This window comes from Adelges cooleyi, unplaced genomic scaffold (assembly GCF_023614345.1).
Source record: "Adelges cooleyi isolate 19-005CV unplaced genomic scaffold, UGA_ACOO_1.1 ACOO_flye_CR_arks_rails_tigmint_CR_PRNA_2, whole genome shotgun sequence".
NCBI lineage: Eukaryota > Metazoa > Arthropoda > Insecta > Hemiptera > Adelgidae > Adelges > Adelges cooleyi.
Genome location: NW_026095860.1, coordinates 7,428,463 through 7,447,973, shown reverse-complemented (window position 1 = coordinate 7,447,973; position 19,511 = coordinate 7,428,463). Strand labels below are relative to the sequence as shown.

General features: G+C 32.6%; 1 protein-coding gene across 1 annotated transcript; it reads left to right on the top strand.

Annotated features, from left to right (window-relative positions):
- On the top strand, nt 1–17,521 carry LOC126833769 (prominin-1-A-like). The gene is made up of 14 exons (XM_050565295.1): nt 1–612; nt 3,663–3,856; nt 6,404–6,591; nt 10,438–10,533; nt 10,619–10,821; nt 10,882–11,014; nt 11,246–11,416; nt 11,951–12,050; nt 12,113–12,346; nt 12,477–12,708; nt 14,122–14,295; nt 14,365–14,493; nt 15,581–15,739; nt 15,818–17,521. The coding sequence occupies exons 1-14, from the start codon at nt 1–3 to the stop codon at nt 15,977–15,979; spliced, it is 2,787 nt and encodes a 928-aa protein (XP_050421252.1). The 3' UTR covers nt 15,980–17,521.
- Nucleotides 17,522–19,511: the final 1,990 nt, after the last annotated feature.

The following is a 19,511-nucleotide window of genomic DNA, read 5'->3' as shown; positions in this document are numbered from 1 at the left end:
ATGTCACCGACCGAGTTGTCCGCGCCGCTGTGCTCGGTCTTGGCGACCGTCGTCGTCTTGGCTGTCGTCAACGTCGGCGTCGCCACCGCCGCCGTGACAATAAACGTGACCCACTTGTGTGGCCTACCGGTGGACGTCGCTGGCCGCAAACCGCATCACCACCGTGTGCCGCCCCGGCCACCGTCACTCATCAAAGCGTCTGACGCTACAGCCGTCGTGTCCAGGACGGCGACCGACAAGCAAACGACCGTGCTGTTCGCCGTCCGAAAGCCGTGGATGACGTTCGCGGTGTCCGGCCACACCAACGTACTGTCCGACGTGGCCAACTTAACCGCATCCGACCGGACGGTGGCCATTCCGTCGCCGCTGCAGCGGTTTCCCAGCGCCAAGTACGGCGAAAACGTCAAGCTGGACCAGCAGACAATGTCACCGGATTTCGGTAGCGAAGACGGTGGCGGTTTCTTCGGATTAGGTTTTGTCGTCGGCTCGGCGGACGCCGGACTCAGAGCCGTCGGAGTCGCCGAATCGCTGGTTATGTGGCAAGCCGTGTCAGCCGAGCTTGTGCTCGACCTCATCAACAACCCATACGACTGGACAACAGTGGTGAAAAAAGTAAAAGACAATTATTTACTGACACAATGTTGAAAGTACTGGTCCTTTAAAAATGACACCGTATCTCGAACTTAACTAAAAAAATGTTGCTTAAGAACATTTACTCAAGAAACCTTAGCCATAAAAAGTCTTACTGCTGCAAATAATGAGTTTTATAAGTATCCATGTTAGATATAATTCATAGATTAGTTGTAAATTATCTAAATTAAAAATTGTTTTTAAAATGTTATTAAAAAGGTCGGCCTTTTTAAGGGGGACTCAATGAGAAAATCGATGGTAAAAACTTGAATTAAAAAACTAAAAATAATTGTAAATAATATTAATATAAGTACGAAGTAAGACATTTATTAATTTATGCAATCCATATATTAACAGTTTTTTTATCAGTATTTTCGTAAGCTGGCTAAATTACACCACGTTTGCCATTTCGCAAACTTTTTCGGGAGACAACATTAATAACCCTGTGAAATTGTCTGTATTTTTTTAACCGTATTAATGTATATCAGTTTTCGTTTGAACTTTTTTTTGTCTGTGACACTTTATACAACTTAAATTATACAATGCCACCGCCGAGTGATGTTTCTCTGTTTGTGTAGTTTAAGTTTGACACGGTCGTATCGGGCTGGGAATTGCGAGATATAATTTCTACGTAAGAGTTCCGGCAGAATAAAATGGTTAATTCTAGACACGCTTAATTTCAATTATGATATTATAAGTACAATATATGCAAATAAAAAAACGCAAAAAATGTTCAAATACCACATAAGCACGTCATAATAATATTATCTTGGATGTATAAATAATATACTTTTTAAAACTATTCCTATAAACACAGTCTCGATCAAATGCTCATATATTTTTGTTTATGTCGTCTTATATCCTTGCGTTGTTATTGTTATTAATATTTTATTTTGATATTAAACCGCTTTTATGTTGTCCGTTTCATATCTATCGGCCACGTTGCGCATACTTTGTTGCGAGTGCGCGTTCATGTGGTATTAATGTATAATAAAAAACGATTTAGTATTTAATAAGCAATAAATTATTGTACTATTCGTCGGGGACGAGGAGATTTTTCTGATATATAATATTCGCCCAACCACGTGGTGCACGGTTGATGGTTTTTTGATAGTAAAACGTCATCATAACTTTTCATACTTACATAGAAGAGAAGTAAAGTCACCGTAAGAACTACCCTGCGTGACATATTGCTAGATTGAATTCTCAAAGAAACTTTAACTGGAATTAAGAACTATAACAAGTGATATCTTGAGGGGTAAAAATATAAAATATTTGGAAGTTAAAAATATGATTTATTATTTATAAAAAATACTATAGTGAATTAGTGTTTTTCGGAGGAAAGGGGGAGACATTTTGCACTCTCCTTTTCTCCCGGAGTTCCATAATTCATCTCTGTATGTGATTATTTCCCAATTATTCAGAATATTTTAATTTTGCGGCTGTGAGGTCAAACTTTGGCACGCGATTTAAAATAAGAGTGGGCGCCTGTGCTAGGGTCTAGGACCCAGCTTACAAACATATGACCTTTAAGATGATTTAAAAATAAAGAAGATTTTCATGATTTTATGATATAATACTATATTTAGTTATTACATATTATTATACACGAGTTAAATAACTTAATAAAATATATAGCTATACAATTAATAATTACAACGAAGACCAAAGAATAAACAGAATTGAATTAAAATATAAATTGGTTTTGTTGCCTTAAAATATTAATTAGTGGCCAGAACGATCAAATTGGTTTGCGTATTTCTATACCTACCACGAGTCTACCTTCAGGTAGACTGAAGGTTTTTGATTATAATTAAAAATGTATTTAGCTTGTGGAATTGTTTCTCGGGAGTTAAAATTACTGTTACAATATCATATTTTCTTGTATATATTTGATGCTTATGCAACAAGGGAATAAAAAAAGGATGATCTTATACCCTAATAAGTTATAAACATGAAGTTTTTTTATGTTGAAGTAGACCTACATTTCAATTATTATGTTAAAAGTAAATTAAAGTTTAGCTGTGGAAAGTGGGTTACAGAATTCAAAGTTTCTTAAGTTTAAAACCCGAATACGAGAGATTCGAAGCTAAACATGTTTTATAAGATCATGATTTAGCGAAACGAATGAACAACTGAAAACGTTAGTTATTTTATAACCAAAATTGAGTATAGGTACCTACTAAACTACGATATTCGATTTGCAATCCCACAGAAACGATTCCGTCCACTAAAACTTAATAGAAACCAAAATTAACCTTGCCATTTTCTCCGTGGGGATTCGGTCAGTTGATAACATTTATGTGTTATTCCAAAAGCTGTACACATCTGAGTAGGGCGATAGTATGTTCTTGTAAGTATAGCGATTAGGGCTTTTTGGTTCGGGATATAATTGCAATTTATTAAAACGATGTGCTTGGTAAACTTTTTTTACAAAAAACAATTATCAAAGTAATGTGTACCTGTTTGCTATTTTTGATTATAATAAAAAAATATGTCTAACACAAAGTCTAAAGATTGATTTAACTTAATTAAATATATTGTCATGTACAAGAAAGTTTTCCGTATCCCACAACAAAGATGTCAATTTAAAAACAGGACTCTCTATAAAACTTTTCCATAAATTAATTTGTAAAAACAATTATGACCATTTGCACTGAATAAACTTAAAATTAAGGATGGGTATAACCTATTTATAATTTCAGTATTGTGAAATATCCTTACATTTTCAGTGTGTTACAGTTGGTAAAAACCGCCATTAGGACATTAAATAATATTATATGAATTATGAATTAGATGTTTACAGTTACTACATAGCTCCTCTAATACACGATAAAAAGAGTTGAGCCCTAGAAAAAAATATACTTATAGTTAAAAATTGTCCAATATTATTTCCTTTGCACAATATAACTTATACCCAGTTATAACCGTAATTTTATCAACACTTTTTTCTCTTATAAAGCCAAAAATAAGGGGACACTTTACCTCAAATTACTTCACTTTGTTTATTTATTATACACGTCAATTTTTAGATATTGCCGTACGAATGGCCGTTAATGGTGGTCTGCTTTGTAATGCTGTTAAGCGGTTTGTTGCTCACTCGGTATGGCCTGTATTGGCAGAGGCGTTACAAAGAAGCAAAGTGGCTGGGCGACACCGGCTGGGAGTCTGGTTGCAAAAAAGGAGTACTAGTTGTTGCTGTCCAAATTCTCTTGCTCATGCTTGGGTAAATATGCATATGTTAAGTATACATTGTAAATTAGCACTAGTGTTGTTTGAATAAAAGTGCGTTTAGTGCAAGAATAGCTAGTTTCATAACTTTAATAAAACAACAAAGACAAATCGGTTAAAATGAATATATGTCGAGTACACAATATTAAATGTAAACATTGTAAGTATGTACTATACAGTCAAGTATATCGACTTGTTTGAAAGCTTTATTGTAACATTAAATGCGCAGAGGTCATCCGATTGGGAAAAATTATTAACGACCATACTTAAAATTTAATGGTCACCGTATTGAGGTCATTATTATACCTATCGCTCGAAATATCGTTTACTGGCAAACAATGTTTTTATCCGTATTAGGGCGAGGGTAATAAAACAAACAATAGAACATCAATTATAATTTATTTGTATTTCTCCCGTTAAACGCACAACCCTAATCTAGCCTATAGATCTACATTCAGTCTAATTTTCAGACTTTCAGCTCTAAAATTACACCTAATAAAGTAAAAGAAAATATTCCACCCCAGCTAGAGGAAAAGATTTTTAATATTTTTTAGTTAGTAAAATTTACATAATATGTCTATTGGTCTATTGAAAAAAAAAATTATAGTACGCTGTAATTTTAAGCTGATAAATATGTACATTTTTGGGTGTTATTCTCGAGGTAGGAGAAACTTTTTAAATTGTTTGGTACAATAAAGTATCTTTCAGGTACGGTTTTTGATTTAAATAAATTGTTATAATATGAAAAAATCTGTTCAACCGTTTAGAAATTTTCAGACCCACAAAAAAAAATACAGTGTAAAAACTAAAAACAATACCTCCTAATCTTCGCGTCGAAGCTATAGTTATAAAATTGTATCCGTTAATTCATTTTTTAATTTGAATTATTAGCTGTTGTTAATTTTAATGAAATAATTTATTGTAATATAAATGCCAATGATCGAAAATAATAGGTGAATAATTAGTATTCGACATATTTTATATTTCAAAAAAGCATACTCGGGTTTAATGTATGATTAACCAATTCTACTTACCCACTCTACCATTTATACAGCTTGGTACTCGACCATCTGTCAGAATTTGTAACCACTTTATTATACACAAAAAAGCCATTTGACACTTCTTTACCACCCGAGGCTGTAGGTAGGCTTGATAATTAAACAATAATTGTAAAAAATCTCAAACATTTGATCTGAACAAGACATCGTTTGTCGTCGCTGAGTGGTATTTTTCCGTACAACAACTTAAATACTTATAAACAATTAAAACGAAGCACACGTATGCTGATTTTCAATATTGTATTATAATATCCCTAGGCCCGAAAACTAATAATGTCGTTTAAAAACCGAATGTATATTTTATAAAATATTTTGTTGTATAATGTTGCAATAAATATGATAATAACAATAAAAAAAAATATATACATATATATATATACTTTAAAGACAAACTAGATTTAAAGTAATATCATGTTTACTATCCTATATATTCATCTGTATAAAAATATACAGGATGAATCATTAAGGATAAGACGCTCATTTTTTCTTAAAATAATTACTATTTTGTAGTTTAATTTTTTAAAACATTATTGTTTATGTTATTTCCACCTTCCACCCTAAATTTTAGACTTTAATAACTCAAGAGTAGTTTTCGACCAAACAATATTTCCAGCAAATTGTTGTTCGTTTAAAATGTTAATTAAATATATATATTTTACCATTGAAGTTTTAGAAGTTGTTAGAGGCCTGAAAAAAAATAAAAAGATACAAATTTAAAAGTTGTAAAATAACACAAACTAAAGTGCATCTACAAAATTGCAATTATTTTAAGAGAAAATGAAAATCTCATCTTTAATGAATCCCCCATATACGTATGATATGCAACAAAACAGATAAAAAATAACAAATAAACAAAAACAGAATTTATTAACATCATGATATATGACAACCCTCGTCATCATATTAACAAACATAATATTATCTCGACACTCTTTAACTCGACTATTTGTAAGTTTGTGGACTTCACTAGCGCTGAGCGTTTAAACAAAAACTGACAAGCACTAAGGGCTCTGGACTTCATAATTGATCACTATCAAATTACCTTTTATAACAATTAATATAATTACCCAAAATCTACAATAAATATTTACTGAAGGGTTTTTGATTTTTTTTGTGCCCAAAGGGTATTGACGACAGATTAGTCTCGCGAGTTATTGAGGCAACTCCATTAAAAGATAATTATAATTTCGAAAACTCAATTACCAACGTCAATATTTATATTATGATTATTAAACGAATTTTTTCCACCCATGACTTAAAACCCGTGATATTATTTTTTGTCGAGAAACGATTAAATTTTATAATTGCTGTACTTTTTTTTTATAATAATTGGGTCGATGTTTGATTTTAACTGCGCGGCGAACGACAAACTGCAATTTTAATATAAAATATGTCAAGATATTTAGTTTAAGTTTTCTATAACTTATTTTCAATAATTGTTTTGGTTGTTTGTACTCATGGAAATAATACCACTTTGTTTCCAGAGCTGGCGCTTGTGGTCTTGTTGTGACCAACGAAACCATGGGATCGGCCGTGTTCGGTGTCGGTGATCTTTTGGAGTATGGAGTCGGTGACTTAGTGGATATGTTCTCGGTGACTCAGAAGCAAATCAGAACGATTGCCGTAGGCTCGATGGACTCTACGACTGATGCTGTTTTCGCGAAACTCGATGGTAAATACCATCAAAATAGTAATTGTATTACATTTTAATATCTGATACTGTTATTAACGTTAACTGCTAATTGCGGTTCTTGCGATTCCGTTTGAACTTCAAAGTGCTTAAATGATTTCAATCTAGCTTGCCTCTAGCTTTGATTCAGAACCGAGCATATAGTTATTGATTTTATAACAATGTGTTTTATATTTTAATTATAGTGATTCTATCACTTTCAGCCATCATAATTCCAACAGACCTGTTACCGACCCTATTGTACGTGTATTGCCCGACTCTATTGAGCTGGCTTTTGTTTATTTGCCGTTGGGACTTGGGAATGGCTCCTGTAAACGATCGATTTACCTAACATTATAATACATATAAATGGATTTCGAACGACCGTTGAACTTTCTGCGTTATCGAGAAATTGAACCTTAACGAGTCACGAAGGAAATCAAAATGCAGAATGCAGCCGCATTCTACCATTAGTATGTTATTGGTTTATAGAGGATGCGAGTAATAAATTATTGTATATTGCTATCGAGGACAATAATTTTGAAGTCCAGAATGATTATACCGAGACGAATAAGTATACTATGTATACTTTACTGGGCCAATGACCTTCTTAAAAATGTATATAGGTACTAAGTTGTTTATATTCACTGCTCATATTAATAGATAGGAAGAAATAAAATACTCTAAAGTTTTTAAGTAAAAATTACATTATTTATTTATTATTTTAACAAGGTTATTATTTAGACCAGATGGATTACTAGACGTGTGGAATATATAGGCTAGTTGAATTACCTATTTAATAAAGTGCTAGTGAAGGGAAAAATTCCAGAAACGTAAAGGAATAGTTTTGTAGTAACTATATTTAATGATAAGGGAGATGTAAGAATGTGGAAATTATAGAGGATTATAAATAATGAGCCATGTTATGAAGATTTGGGAAAAGATTATAGAAAAGAGAATTAGAAATGAGACATCAATATGCATACATATATTAGGACAAGAGTGGCTGACCTTTAAGAGCCAGAATGAAGAGTTGGGATGAAGGAGAAGGGGAAGAAGAAGAAACAAAATTTATTTATTCATATTTTTCTAATTATCGGGAAATGGAGTTTACTTAGTTTTATTTAGGAAATCTTCAGATTAATTTAAAGGGCATTTGATAAAATTATTTTAGAACCTATTTATGAATAATACATTCAAATATAATAATAGTATTCTATTATAAAACATTCATGGGAAATTTTAAATACCGAGTTAGTTAATTCGCTTAGGGATTGATAAAAGAAAGTTCAGTCTGAATAGCCAATATTTATTATTTTTTTGTGCAATATTGTATAATGAACCAATTACTACAAAAACAATTCCCAATATTGTCTTGTCGCACCTAACCGTCAGTAAGCATGGAAACCTATCAACCCCGATGATAAAAATGTTGTTTTCCTTTACCTATACAGTACAAAAATGTAGGTATAGATTGATTCTTAACACGTTATTCGAGCCGCACCTTCAAATGTTGAAGAGTCACCCGTCAAAACCAAACCGTCATTTCCGTCTATAGACTGAATTATGTCCAAATGAATGAACAATGACGTCAGTTCTAATTATTTTTGTATACACGATTTTATAAGTACAGTGATGCAGAGTATAAAATGAAATTACTCGCCCCGGCTGCATCATTTCCCCTCTAATCTATCATCTCAAACAGATGCAATATTACAAGTAAGTTTTTTCACTCGATATCTACATTTTACGACTCCCTCTGGTTTTATAACTCTACTAATAAAATGTACCCACGCTTAACAAGAAGTCTCTACTTTTTTCCATTTTGTCTTTATGCCGTCAATTAAGTAACTACACTCGTTTAACATTCTGTCCATACCATTCGCATTTAGTCGTAATTTACATCTCACACTGATTATTTTTTACATTTATACTTTGCCAATAGTAATTTAAGCCCGTCGTTTCCAGGTGCCTCATTAAATTTGTATTATTTTAATTTTGCTAAAAACAGTTTCTCGAGGTGTTATATTATTTAAGACAATGGTTAATTAAACATATATAGACTGTTTTTTTCAAGTCTTCTTAGTTAATGATTAAAATTTCACTCTATTGCAGACACCAAATTCTCTTGCCAATATTTTTAGCATAGAATATGCTTTTACGGTGACCAATTTGCAACACTGCTGAATTCGCTATTGTGTTGTTTGTACTCCGCACATTTCCATAAGATCGAAAATATCAAAAACAAAAAATAATTTTTTTTTTTTCATATTTCAACTTGCTGAATTACTCGCGAAAACTGAAACCTAAAAGTAGTAGTCTGTTTTTACACTTAAAAATAGTTTTTAGATTGTTTCTACACTTACGCATAATACCTATTTTTACATACTTTCTCAAACATATTCTTATTCGGAGTACAGATTTTTCTGGTAAGTACTCATTTTCTTCTTAATGTCTAGCATAAAACCTTCCTCAGTACTCGTTAACATATTTTTACTGAGATAATAGAAAATATATAACACTAATAACACTAGTGCACCTATATTTCTAGTGTTATGTTTTTGGATAAAATGTAAACTTTAAAAGTTACTAGGTACTTTTTAATATTATTTATTCGAAATCTTTACGCGTCATTTAAATAATAAAACTGTGTCAGAATTATAAACAATACATTTCGACTAGCTCCAAGCTCCAATCTCCAAATTTGATTCACAAGTATAATATTATATTTTGTATACATTTTTTTTTTTCAATGAATAACTCGTTGTCAAGGTTGTATCATCAACTCGGCAGACGAATCTCATTAAAACCGATAAAACATAATATTTATAGTCACTAAACCGCTATAAATTCGACCTGAGTATTTTTTATTTTTATTGCGTTGCGGATGAATGGAATCACAAGATCAATCAGCGTGTACGACTTTCAAAGAAAGCCGAGAATACAAAAAAAAAATAGGCTATTGCTTCTTCATAATTATTTTTCTACCGATTTTTAGTATAGATTAATGGTTATTACAGCTTTATAAGAATTCCTTTAATTCTTAATACACCATATTATGTGTCCAAACAGTGAGAATAAGAAAAAAATAATAATTCCGTTTTAAGCTTAAGCTTGTCCGTTTGGATAACTCGACATACGGCAATACGTTTAGTTTAACTTGCAGTTTTATTTATGTCTAAGTTATTTGATGAATAGTTGCATTAAACACAGCTTGACTGAACAAATTATGGCAAATTGTTAAAGTATTATTATTCTTATGTAGTCACAACGACCAGAAACGTCTATAGAAGGATAGACGGATATTATAGTTTTTTTTTATTTTTTAAGGGTGTGAACAATAACATCTCAAAATAATTCTTACTTGGTTTTTAAGCGTGCGTGTAAAAAAACAAATATAGGTACGTAGACAGTAAAAAAATCACCCGTTTATTATTTACTCGACCAGAGTTGCACGTTAATATGTCGCAATCGCATTTTAAAAACTCAAGTCCTATGGTGTACAATACACAAGCCTTTGGTAATAAACAGTATATTTATTGGTCTACCGGATGTAAACAAAAAGCATCCGTTTAAGACTACATCCATTCATGGCAAAATTCTGAAGATTAACGATTGGCGCACTTTTAATGAGGCGTGCAAAAACATGGCTACACTGAATACGTTTTACACTTATTTATAAACGATATAATTTTATTTGTTTATAATCTGCGTTATTTCGTTATTAACTGGACTGCGGACGTATAATTTAAGAACTTGATTTAATTACGTTTTTTTTGTGTTTCCTTAAAATATTTTCAAAACGTTTTTTTTAAAGAAAGTTCAATATTACAATATAAATGTTTTCAGACATAGCTGAACAATTAGGAGGATCTATCGAAAATGACATTTATGGATCCGGACACAAGTTCAGTTCACGGACCAACGTTTCTAAAGTAGTCCAAGGTAGTACATGGGTGACCTGGGTGTATAGCAAATTATGTATATCTGTTTTAAGCAGCATCTATAACAATTGTCTGTACTTTTTTAGATTTCCAGAAAATATTTCCAAAGGCGAAGGATGTGATCGTGCAAGCCGAACTAGTGAGAGACGAATTGATCACTTATAACAGACAAGTGATCGAACTTAACGCTGAACTTCAGGTAGTGCCTGAAAGATGTTCTCTCGACGTGTCAGTTATGTGCGATATGATCTCCAAGAACAGACTGCAAGCCGAGAACTTAACTTACTTGGTAAGGACAAAGATTTTTAATATATCAGTACCACATATAATATAACCGTTTCGTTGCCAGGATGATTTGATTAAAGCGGTCAAAGGAGTTTTAGAAGTAGAAAACGACGGGTTGTCCAGTCTTCCTTTGTCGTCAGCCGAGAACGCCAACATCCCAAAGGCGGTGTACGACCAGACAGAAAGAGAAAGATGGCGTAAGTACGCGAGTAAATTAAAAACGTTTAATAGTATTCAAGAGGAGACAAATACAGGGTCTGTTAACTGTGAATATACACATATAATGTCATATCATATATGTGTATGTTTAAAAGTTCAAAAAAACGTTACCCTGAACTGAACGTACAAAAATGACTCGTTTATCGAACGTTTACACAGATACCTTAAATATTATAGCATTACTCTTCGCACGTGGCTCTTTTCAACAGGAATAAAACAGTCACTGATGGATCGTCGACGTCAACTGGAGTTCTCGATCTATCCTTACGAGAGTCACACTCGTAAACTCGTTTCGAAACTAATGGACATGAAAGAGCAGGCGAACAATTATATGGGTCAGTTGAAGCAAATGGAGTCGTACAGGTGGTCCGTCGGTTTAGGTAAGTCAACACATTAACTTTGGAACAATATGTCAAAACCAGAGATGGCTTAAATTGTCTACGGTTCACCTAGAGAACAACTTTTGGTTATTTTGATCATTTTCGGATCCATCTATGTTGTTGTCATTAGTTAGCTGACGTTTCGAACATATATATAATACATTTATTTTTATGTCCCCAGTTGCAACTGTTTTTTCGACTAAGTGGTCTCGTGATGGATCATGTGACTCTCTTTGTTTTCTTTTTTTCACCATTTATGTCTGCGTCTATTTTAACATTTTTTTTCTTGGTTGTGAAAAAGAAATCTTATGTAATACCCTCTAAAGGCTCTAAAAACAAGTTCGATTAATAATTCTCAGGTAATAAATGCAGTTTGAGCGAATCAAACATTTTATTTTTAAAAGGAAATCACTCAGGATCTTTGATTTTTAAGATAGATACCATTGGGTTTAAAGCGTTTAACGAGTTCCACGGTCTATATTTGCTCATAGGCTGAGGTTCAAATAATTACTTTATTATATTATTGCGTTCCAGGAATAGCAATAACTGCTCTCGTGGTGTGGCTTTTGTTGGCCTGTAGCATCGTGGTCAACTATTGTTCGGACGCGGTTTGGGCGAAGTGTTACTTTTTCGGGTAATGTCAAACAATATTGAAAAAATATAATCGACTGACGAATTGTTTTCCTCCTGATCTAGTTGTGTGAGCGCTATGAGGCTAACGAGTCTGGTGTTGTGGTTGGCCGCGCTCGTAGGTTTAATAGTGAGCAGTAATGGTGAAGCCAACGTTTGCCGGGCCTTGTACGACGAACCTTCGTACGAGACGGTTTCCAAAATCATGGACTACCCGGCTTTAACGAACGAGCACGGTTTCTTTTCTTGGTTTGTTTTCGGCAACGACACGCCCACGGCTTCGTTCGGCGAAGTTATAGAGTAAGTATACCGGATTTGAGTCGATCGATATAGCTGCTTTGTTGCAAGTATATAACCTGTAAATGTGTTAGTATACTACTAAACCATTCGGCGGTGATTAATTTTTATTATAATTATCGTTCTATCGTAGGGCGTGCAAAGCCAATCGAACGGCGTACTCGACCTTTAGCCTGAACAAAGTGTACAACACCGAGGCAGGTTCGGACTATACGAAATGGCCGGGTCTGATGGACGGCCTCGAGAGTCTGAAAATGAAAAAAATTCGTGTTAATTTGGACGGAGACAAACCCGTGTCGACGGCCGATGCATTAAAACCGATCGCAGAGTCTATCAACTTGGATTTTCAAATGTTTCGAAGTCAGGTAAACAAAAAGAAAGAACTTAAGAAACCGTTAACAAGTATAGCATGGTGGATCCAATGTTGTTTTGACGTGTTTACATAGAAATTGTAATGTAAATTTGTCAAATAAAAATGAGACCACCTCTAATAAACATAATTGTTTTGAAATAATGTAAATAACAATAGTATAAGTTTGAAGTCTCAGTGATGCAATAAAACGATAGGATTTAAAAGGTTACAATCCTATACAAATTATTTAAAGTATATGGTCTTAATCGTCAAGTGAGCGGCCAATAACTTTGGAAAAATAAATTCTGTCATACTACGGACAATGTATGCAACAACTATTGTCTATAATTTGTTTCCTTCCCAGGCGGACTTAGCCGTAGTTTCTTATTTAAAAATTTGGATTACGTAATATACTTTGAAAACTGATTGCGCACCTTAATTTTACAAAAGCCAATCTCATACTTAGTAACTTATGATTAAGAGGACGGCATACCCTTTAAAAATAATCGTTAAAACGTGTTTATGGAAAAGTGTGTGGGTCAAAGCAAAATGGTCATAGAAAACAAATTTTGATACCGTTAAAAAGAGAAGAACTTAACTAGGTTCTGTCGTTTTTTTTTTTAGAAAATTTAAATTTTACCTAAAATACAAGCTCTTAAAAAAGTAAATGAATGTTAGAATTAAAATATAAATTGTGAATGTTGGGTTAATAATATAAAAAAGAAAGCCGACGAGAAAACCTAGATAAAGTTCTCATTATTTTAAATAGTAAAAAAAAATGTTCTAGGATTGTTACTTAGTCGATAGTTGAGAATATGCGTATAGCACTGTTTGGATGACATTTTTTTTTAATATTGTCAAAGATGCTGTGATAGTCTGAAAAATAATTTAACTACCAAAAAAGAGTCCTATTGTTATTATTTATAACAGAACTAATAATTACACATCACAGTTTAACCTTTAAGTTAAGATTTTGTAAAAAATTGCCTATAATTTATTTCTTAAAAAGGGTGGGGTTGGCGTGTCCTCTTAAGGTTCTAGTTTAAAAATAATGTACGCGGTATTTGATAAATTTAATTAAAAGGGTTATATAATTATGAAAATTATGCATAACTCCTTTATAAATTATGGTTTTTTATGATAACTAAGATTTTTAACACGACCTTATAAACTATTTGACATTTATTATATAGTTATACTTCATCTTTAAAATTTAAAAAGCTATATTATCAAAATAATTTTTATCACAACTCCAACAAGTTTTCAGCACCCCATAAAATATTTTGAGGCGTTTCAGCAGGGTTTGGTTCTCTATCTGTCCACTTAACGTCTATAGGCGTTTTGGAAAAAATAAGGAACACAAGTTTTCGAGTTTATATTTTTTTACAACGATTCGTTTTATTTATTTTGTTTGTGTTTTATGCAGATTTTAGCTTCGTCTTTAGCTCACGGCAGAGTGACGTTGCTCCGTGATCAGCTGAACGCACTTCTAACGCAAACGACAACGTTTTCCAACGTATTTAAAACGACACTCAAACGGGTGGTGGGGAACATCTCGGACTTGGTGGACACAGTGATGAACCCTATGGGGCAAAACAAAGTTAGATCCCGATCGTTGATGGCACCACTCGAATCTGGTTATTTAATGTAAACTAATTTAACGTTTCAGAACGTGTTACTGTACCGGATAACGCTGATGGAGGTCGAAATGCAACCGCTGTCGGAATCGTTGAACCGGACGTGGGCAAAAGCGTACACGAGAATTGAACACACGGACTTTGATGAGATCCTGCGAAAGGTAACCGCAATGCTCTAATCGTTTATAATATATAGTATGTAGTATCGCTATTGACAACACACAGACGAGCCGTTTCCATTAACACTTTATTTGATGTAAAAACAATGGTACTCCTGGGAAAAATTGAAAAAACTCTGTTAAGCAAATTAACACTGAGAACTTTACGAAACATAAAAACTTCAAGGCGTATTCGCGAACAGTTAAAAAAAAATAAGTTTGGCGCTTTTAGACTCAAGAATGCCTCTAGATATTATAAAAGAAATGTCAGCAAAAAGTAATTAAAAGCATTTACATTCGTTTGATTTATCGTAGCATACCATTTCGGTACTAAATGTTTGAGACCCCAATCTGAGCCGGCGGAGGTGAGCATGCCCCAACAATTTTGAGTATCATTGATACTTTGAAGCCATAGGAATAAATAAACAAACAAATTGATCAGTATCATGTTTTAATTTGTATTGATACACGTTTCAATGTTTGACACAAAATGTTAAATTTTCTTTACGAAAAATATTTAAATGCGATTACATTTTTAGCAAGAATCTGGACCAATTTCCCGACAAAAATCAGATTTTACTCCTTAACTAAAAAAAAATGTTTTTCCAAAACCAAATATGTTTTCCAGAATCGGACAACAAATTGTTTTTAATTGAGTCATTTTTTTCTAGAACAAATCATTCATCCGCAGTCTTGATTTCTAGCCTTTAAATTAGCGCTCATGGTCAAGAAGTTGAAAGTTCAGTATAAACAAAACCTACGTTACATTCCTAACTTATAATCGATCGATTGTCAAATTAATAAATTAAAGTCAACTCTTTTATCACTAATGCTAATCAGCAGTCGCTTATCATTTATCAGTAGTTCTTTATCACTTATATTAATGACATGAAAGCGTTACACTTTTTCGTGCCTGAAAATTTACTTAGGTACCTACCTAATGTGATTTATGGATGAATCGCGGGCTAGAAAAACATCATGTTAAAATGGATCCATTTCCATCTGTGTTACAACCATGGTTTAAAACCACGGTATATTTTAAATCGTAGCTAGAATTCAATAGTTATTAACCGTTTAATTATTTAACCAGAACATGGTCCAGTACGTGAATAGCATTAAGTCGCTGTTTGACAAATACAAGTCACACGTGACGGAGTCTATCAAAACGGAAGCAGCATCGTGTAGACCAGTATGGAACGTGTACAGGATTGGAAGGGATTTGATTTGCCGACAGGCCTTTGACTCTCTCGTACGTTTCTGTATTATGATGTGGTCTTATAACAGTATATAAGTTTAATTGAATTTTTGCTCCTGTGTTTTTTTCCAGAACGGATTTTGGGTGATATGTTTCGTCATTGCCATCTCGATCACGGCCGCCATACCGGTGGTGAAGAATCTGAACATTTTCCATAAATCCCCTTTGTCGTCTATGTCGCTTTACACCATACCACCGCCGCCTTCGATGGATCTCATGTGTACAAATAGCTAGTGCGCAAATAGATAGTGATTAGTGGATGACACTTAGAAAAACATTTTATTAAATATACTGATGACAACTGTGTATAGTAATAATACAATACTCGGAGCTATACATTTATTTATTTAGATACTCGACTTGATTATGTTTCTGATTTTCCACTAGCACTTGGAAACGGGAAACTTTATTACAACTGTAATTGTATTTTAAGTATTTTTAATTGCTTTCGGAAAGACTAAATAGTTTATATTATCTTAAAATTTTTTTCTTACGATAATAATATGCAAGTTAATAGTAGGAGAGTTTAATTTTGATTTATCAAAACGTGAATCTTTTTATTTATAACAATAATTGAATTTAGTGAGAGGAAGTAGGAGTCAATCCTAATCATATTATTCCATAATAACTCGGCTAATTCAAATATTATTCACAGCACCAAAAATGATAATACTTACATATTAAGGTATTTTACTAGGGTTTGGCGGATTTATTTATTTATATTAATTATTGTTGCAAATTTGTCGCAAATCGTCGTGTCCCACCCTGTAGTTTGGCCTTAAAAATCAAACGTGAATCATATTTGTGAGCTTTCAACGCGACATAGGTTTATTATGTTGCCAAATATCTACAACCCACTATGCTCGTTGGTATTGAAAATGCGAACATATAATATAAGTATATACACACAAACACACAGTTGATCAGTTATACTGATAAATGGTACGTTTGGACTGCATAAAAATAGTGTCGAATATGCGTTGAACAGAATACAGCCAAACACATGTATATAATTTTAGTTCTTCACACGGAAAAAATACGAGTTTCCCTTTTTCGAATCAACGTTAGTATAGTACATTAGCTTTATACCGTCGTCAATTTAAAGCGATTTGGCTTTGCTGCTCAGAAAACGACCGGATTGTCTGATAACAATCCCATAAGTTTCCTAATTCATCCAAACTCTAAGACTCTACTTGCATAATCTATCCCTTCTATACCTTAAGTGGTAACGGATAATAATAATTATACTTAGACTTGTGTTCCAAATTATAATATTTTGGTCAAAGACCTTATTACATTTCGCCCTGGTCTTTGGCCGATCTGATAAACAGCTGGCTTGTTTTGTTTGCATAGGCGCAATTTAAATTTTAAAAATGAGGGTGCTAATACTCTCTAAGCCCCCCAATTGTGCCTATGTTGGTTTGACACGTCAAAGGTGGTGTTAGTATTATTCTTTTATGTTGTCGTGATGATCATTTATATATTTTATGCTTTTAATTAAATGAAAAGTTTTGGGATATTCTTGAGGAAAACGGGGAGGGGCGTTGCAAAAATCCACCCTCTAAGATTGAAATAAAATGTCCACATTCGCTGAAAATCTTTTAAAAATAAAAGACTACTCGAAGCCGTTATTATTTAAAACAAATTATATTTTATCAAGTCAATGAATGATCAGTGTTGTTATTCTTCGGTTTTTATATTATAGCTAAAACAATTTCTGCAAAGTTCAAGGTTGAACAAACTAATTAGGTATTATTATTAGTTGTTTTACTAAAAGGGTTCCATTAAACATAATTGGTTTTTTTAAATAACCAACCATGTTTCTATTCGTTTATATTTTTTTAAAATTGTTTTTATACTTTTTAGCATTATTGTTTTATTTATTTGAACTTTTAGGCGTGCTTTATTCATCGATTTTTAAACATAATTATACAATCAATTTATGTCAAAAAAATTAAACGATAAATGCATTAAAATTTAAAATGTATAATTAATATTTGAAATATTTAAAGTCAATAGATAATATTGTATGTTGTGTGTGTCAGTGTGTGTAACATCAAATATTCAATTTAATGCTGTATTTCAATTGGTTATTGTGATTGTATAACTTATTATTTTATTTCCACGACTATCTTAAACTTATCAATTTAATAAAAAAAAAATTATATTTGAATGTAGGTCATATATGTTTGGTAATTTTCAAAATTAATCTATTTATTGGAATTTGGTGTACAACTAAATTTAAATTATCTTTTCGTTTACTTTAAATTGTTTTTCTAAATTTCAAGATTTTCAGGTAATATAATTATTGTAGCGCTTTACGCTGGTTCATAGTAATTTAATTTTAAATTAAATTATATATTCTCTTTAATTAAGCTTATAATGCGTTTGTATAGTTCAAGATAACCTTTGTGGCATGTGGTTGTATTTTAATACACATTTAATCATCACATAAATATAAATGATGATAGTTGGTATTTAATAAAGTTTTTTTAAAACAACTTTTGGTTTTAATATTATAACAGTAGTTTTTGTTTATTGAGGTTAAACTAATAACTTAACACTCAAAACACTATAAAACAACGATAAATATATGTTAATTTCATTTGTTACCCCATTTATTGATAAACTTGCTTACAACATGAATATTAGTAGATTTCTTTTAATTTATGTTACTATGTATTATTATAAGATCAACGGAAGTGCAATCGAATATCTTCTTACAGTAAGTTCGTCAAGATTGAACTTGCCTTATGTGCACTTTTCCAAAGCTTTTAGCGATGGTTTTGGATGAGGACTTCTACGAAGCACGTCGTGTACTTAAAAACTATTCAAATCAACTGATAACGTTTATACAAATCAATAGGACGATAAAATCGTAAAAGACGATAATGATAATCATAAAATCATTGTATTATGTTAGGCCTTGTAAACAAAATAAAAATGCTCCTTATAACTTTTCTGGCTGCTGGTGGGGTTGTTTTGTAACTTTCAAAACAACGAGTTTGTTTAATACACTAAACGAATAAACTTTTTTCGACGAATAATCGTTTTGTAAAACCAACTATATAAATATTTTATTATTTAAATTTGTTTGTTTTGTGTTTGTAGCACTGCAGCTACTTCAACTGTATTTACAGTATCAAATACAACTTGACACATCCTGTATGCGGTTTTACTAGATTGTTTTTTATTCCCTCCAAACTGGGCAGGGAGATTTCCGACAATCGATGATGCACTTATACCATTAGCTATCGTGTACTTTGTTAGGTTTCCGCATTGTGACACTTTTATGATCCTTATTTATTAATTTCGATTAGAGAATATTGGTAGTAGGTATCTCTTCTTACCGTACTATGTCGAACAGCGACTGTGTACAATACATATTCATCCCGTTGTTCAACATAGTGTGATAGATATTAACGACAGCGATTTCTGCTGTCCAAATCTCCAAAATGTATTGTATTGTAAATGGTATTATGGAATTTTACCGAAGTATAGGTATACACCGCATTGTTAGGCGATGCTGATAGCCATCGTCAGAGGCTTAGAGTTAGTACGAAATAACGCACATTGTAATAACGAGACAAGTATACGTTTAAAGTTGCAGGATGTGAACTCTATTTTGTTTCATTAATTTTTAATAGCCACGGCCGTAAGGGAAGTTCATAGAAATAGAGTGAATGTTGCATGCACCTCATTGCGTTTTATCGCTCTTTCTTACGCACCTGCAAAGTAATCCTGAATCGAGGAATAGAGATTAGAG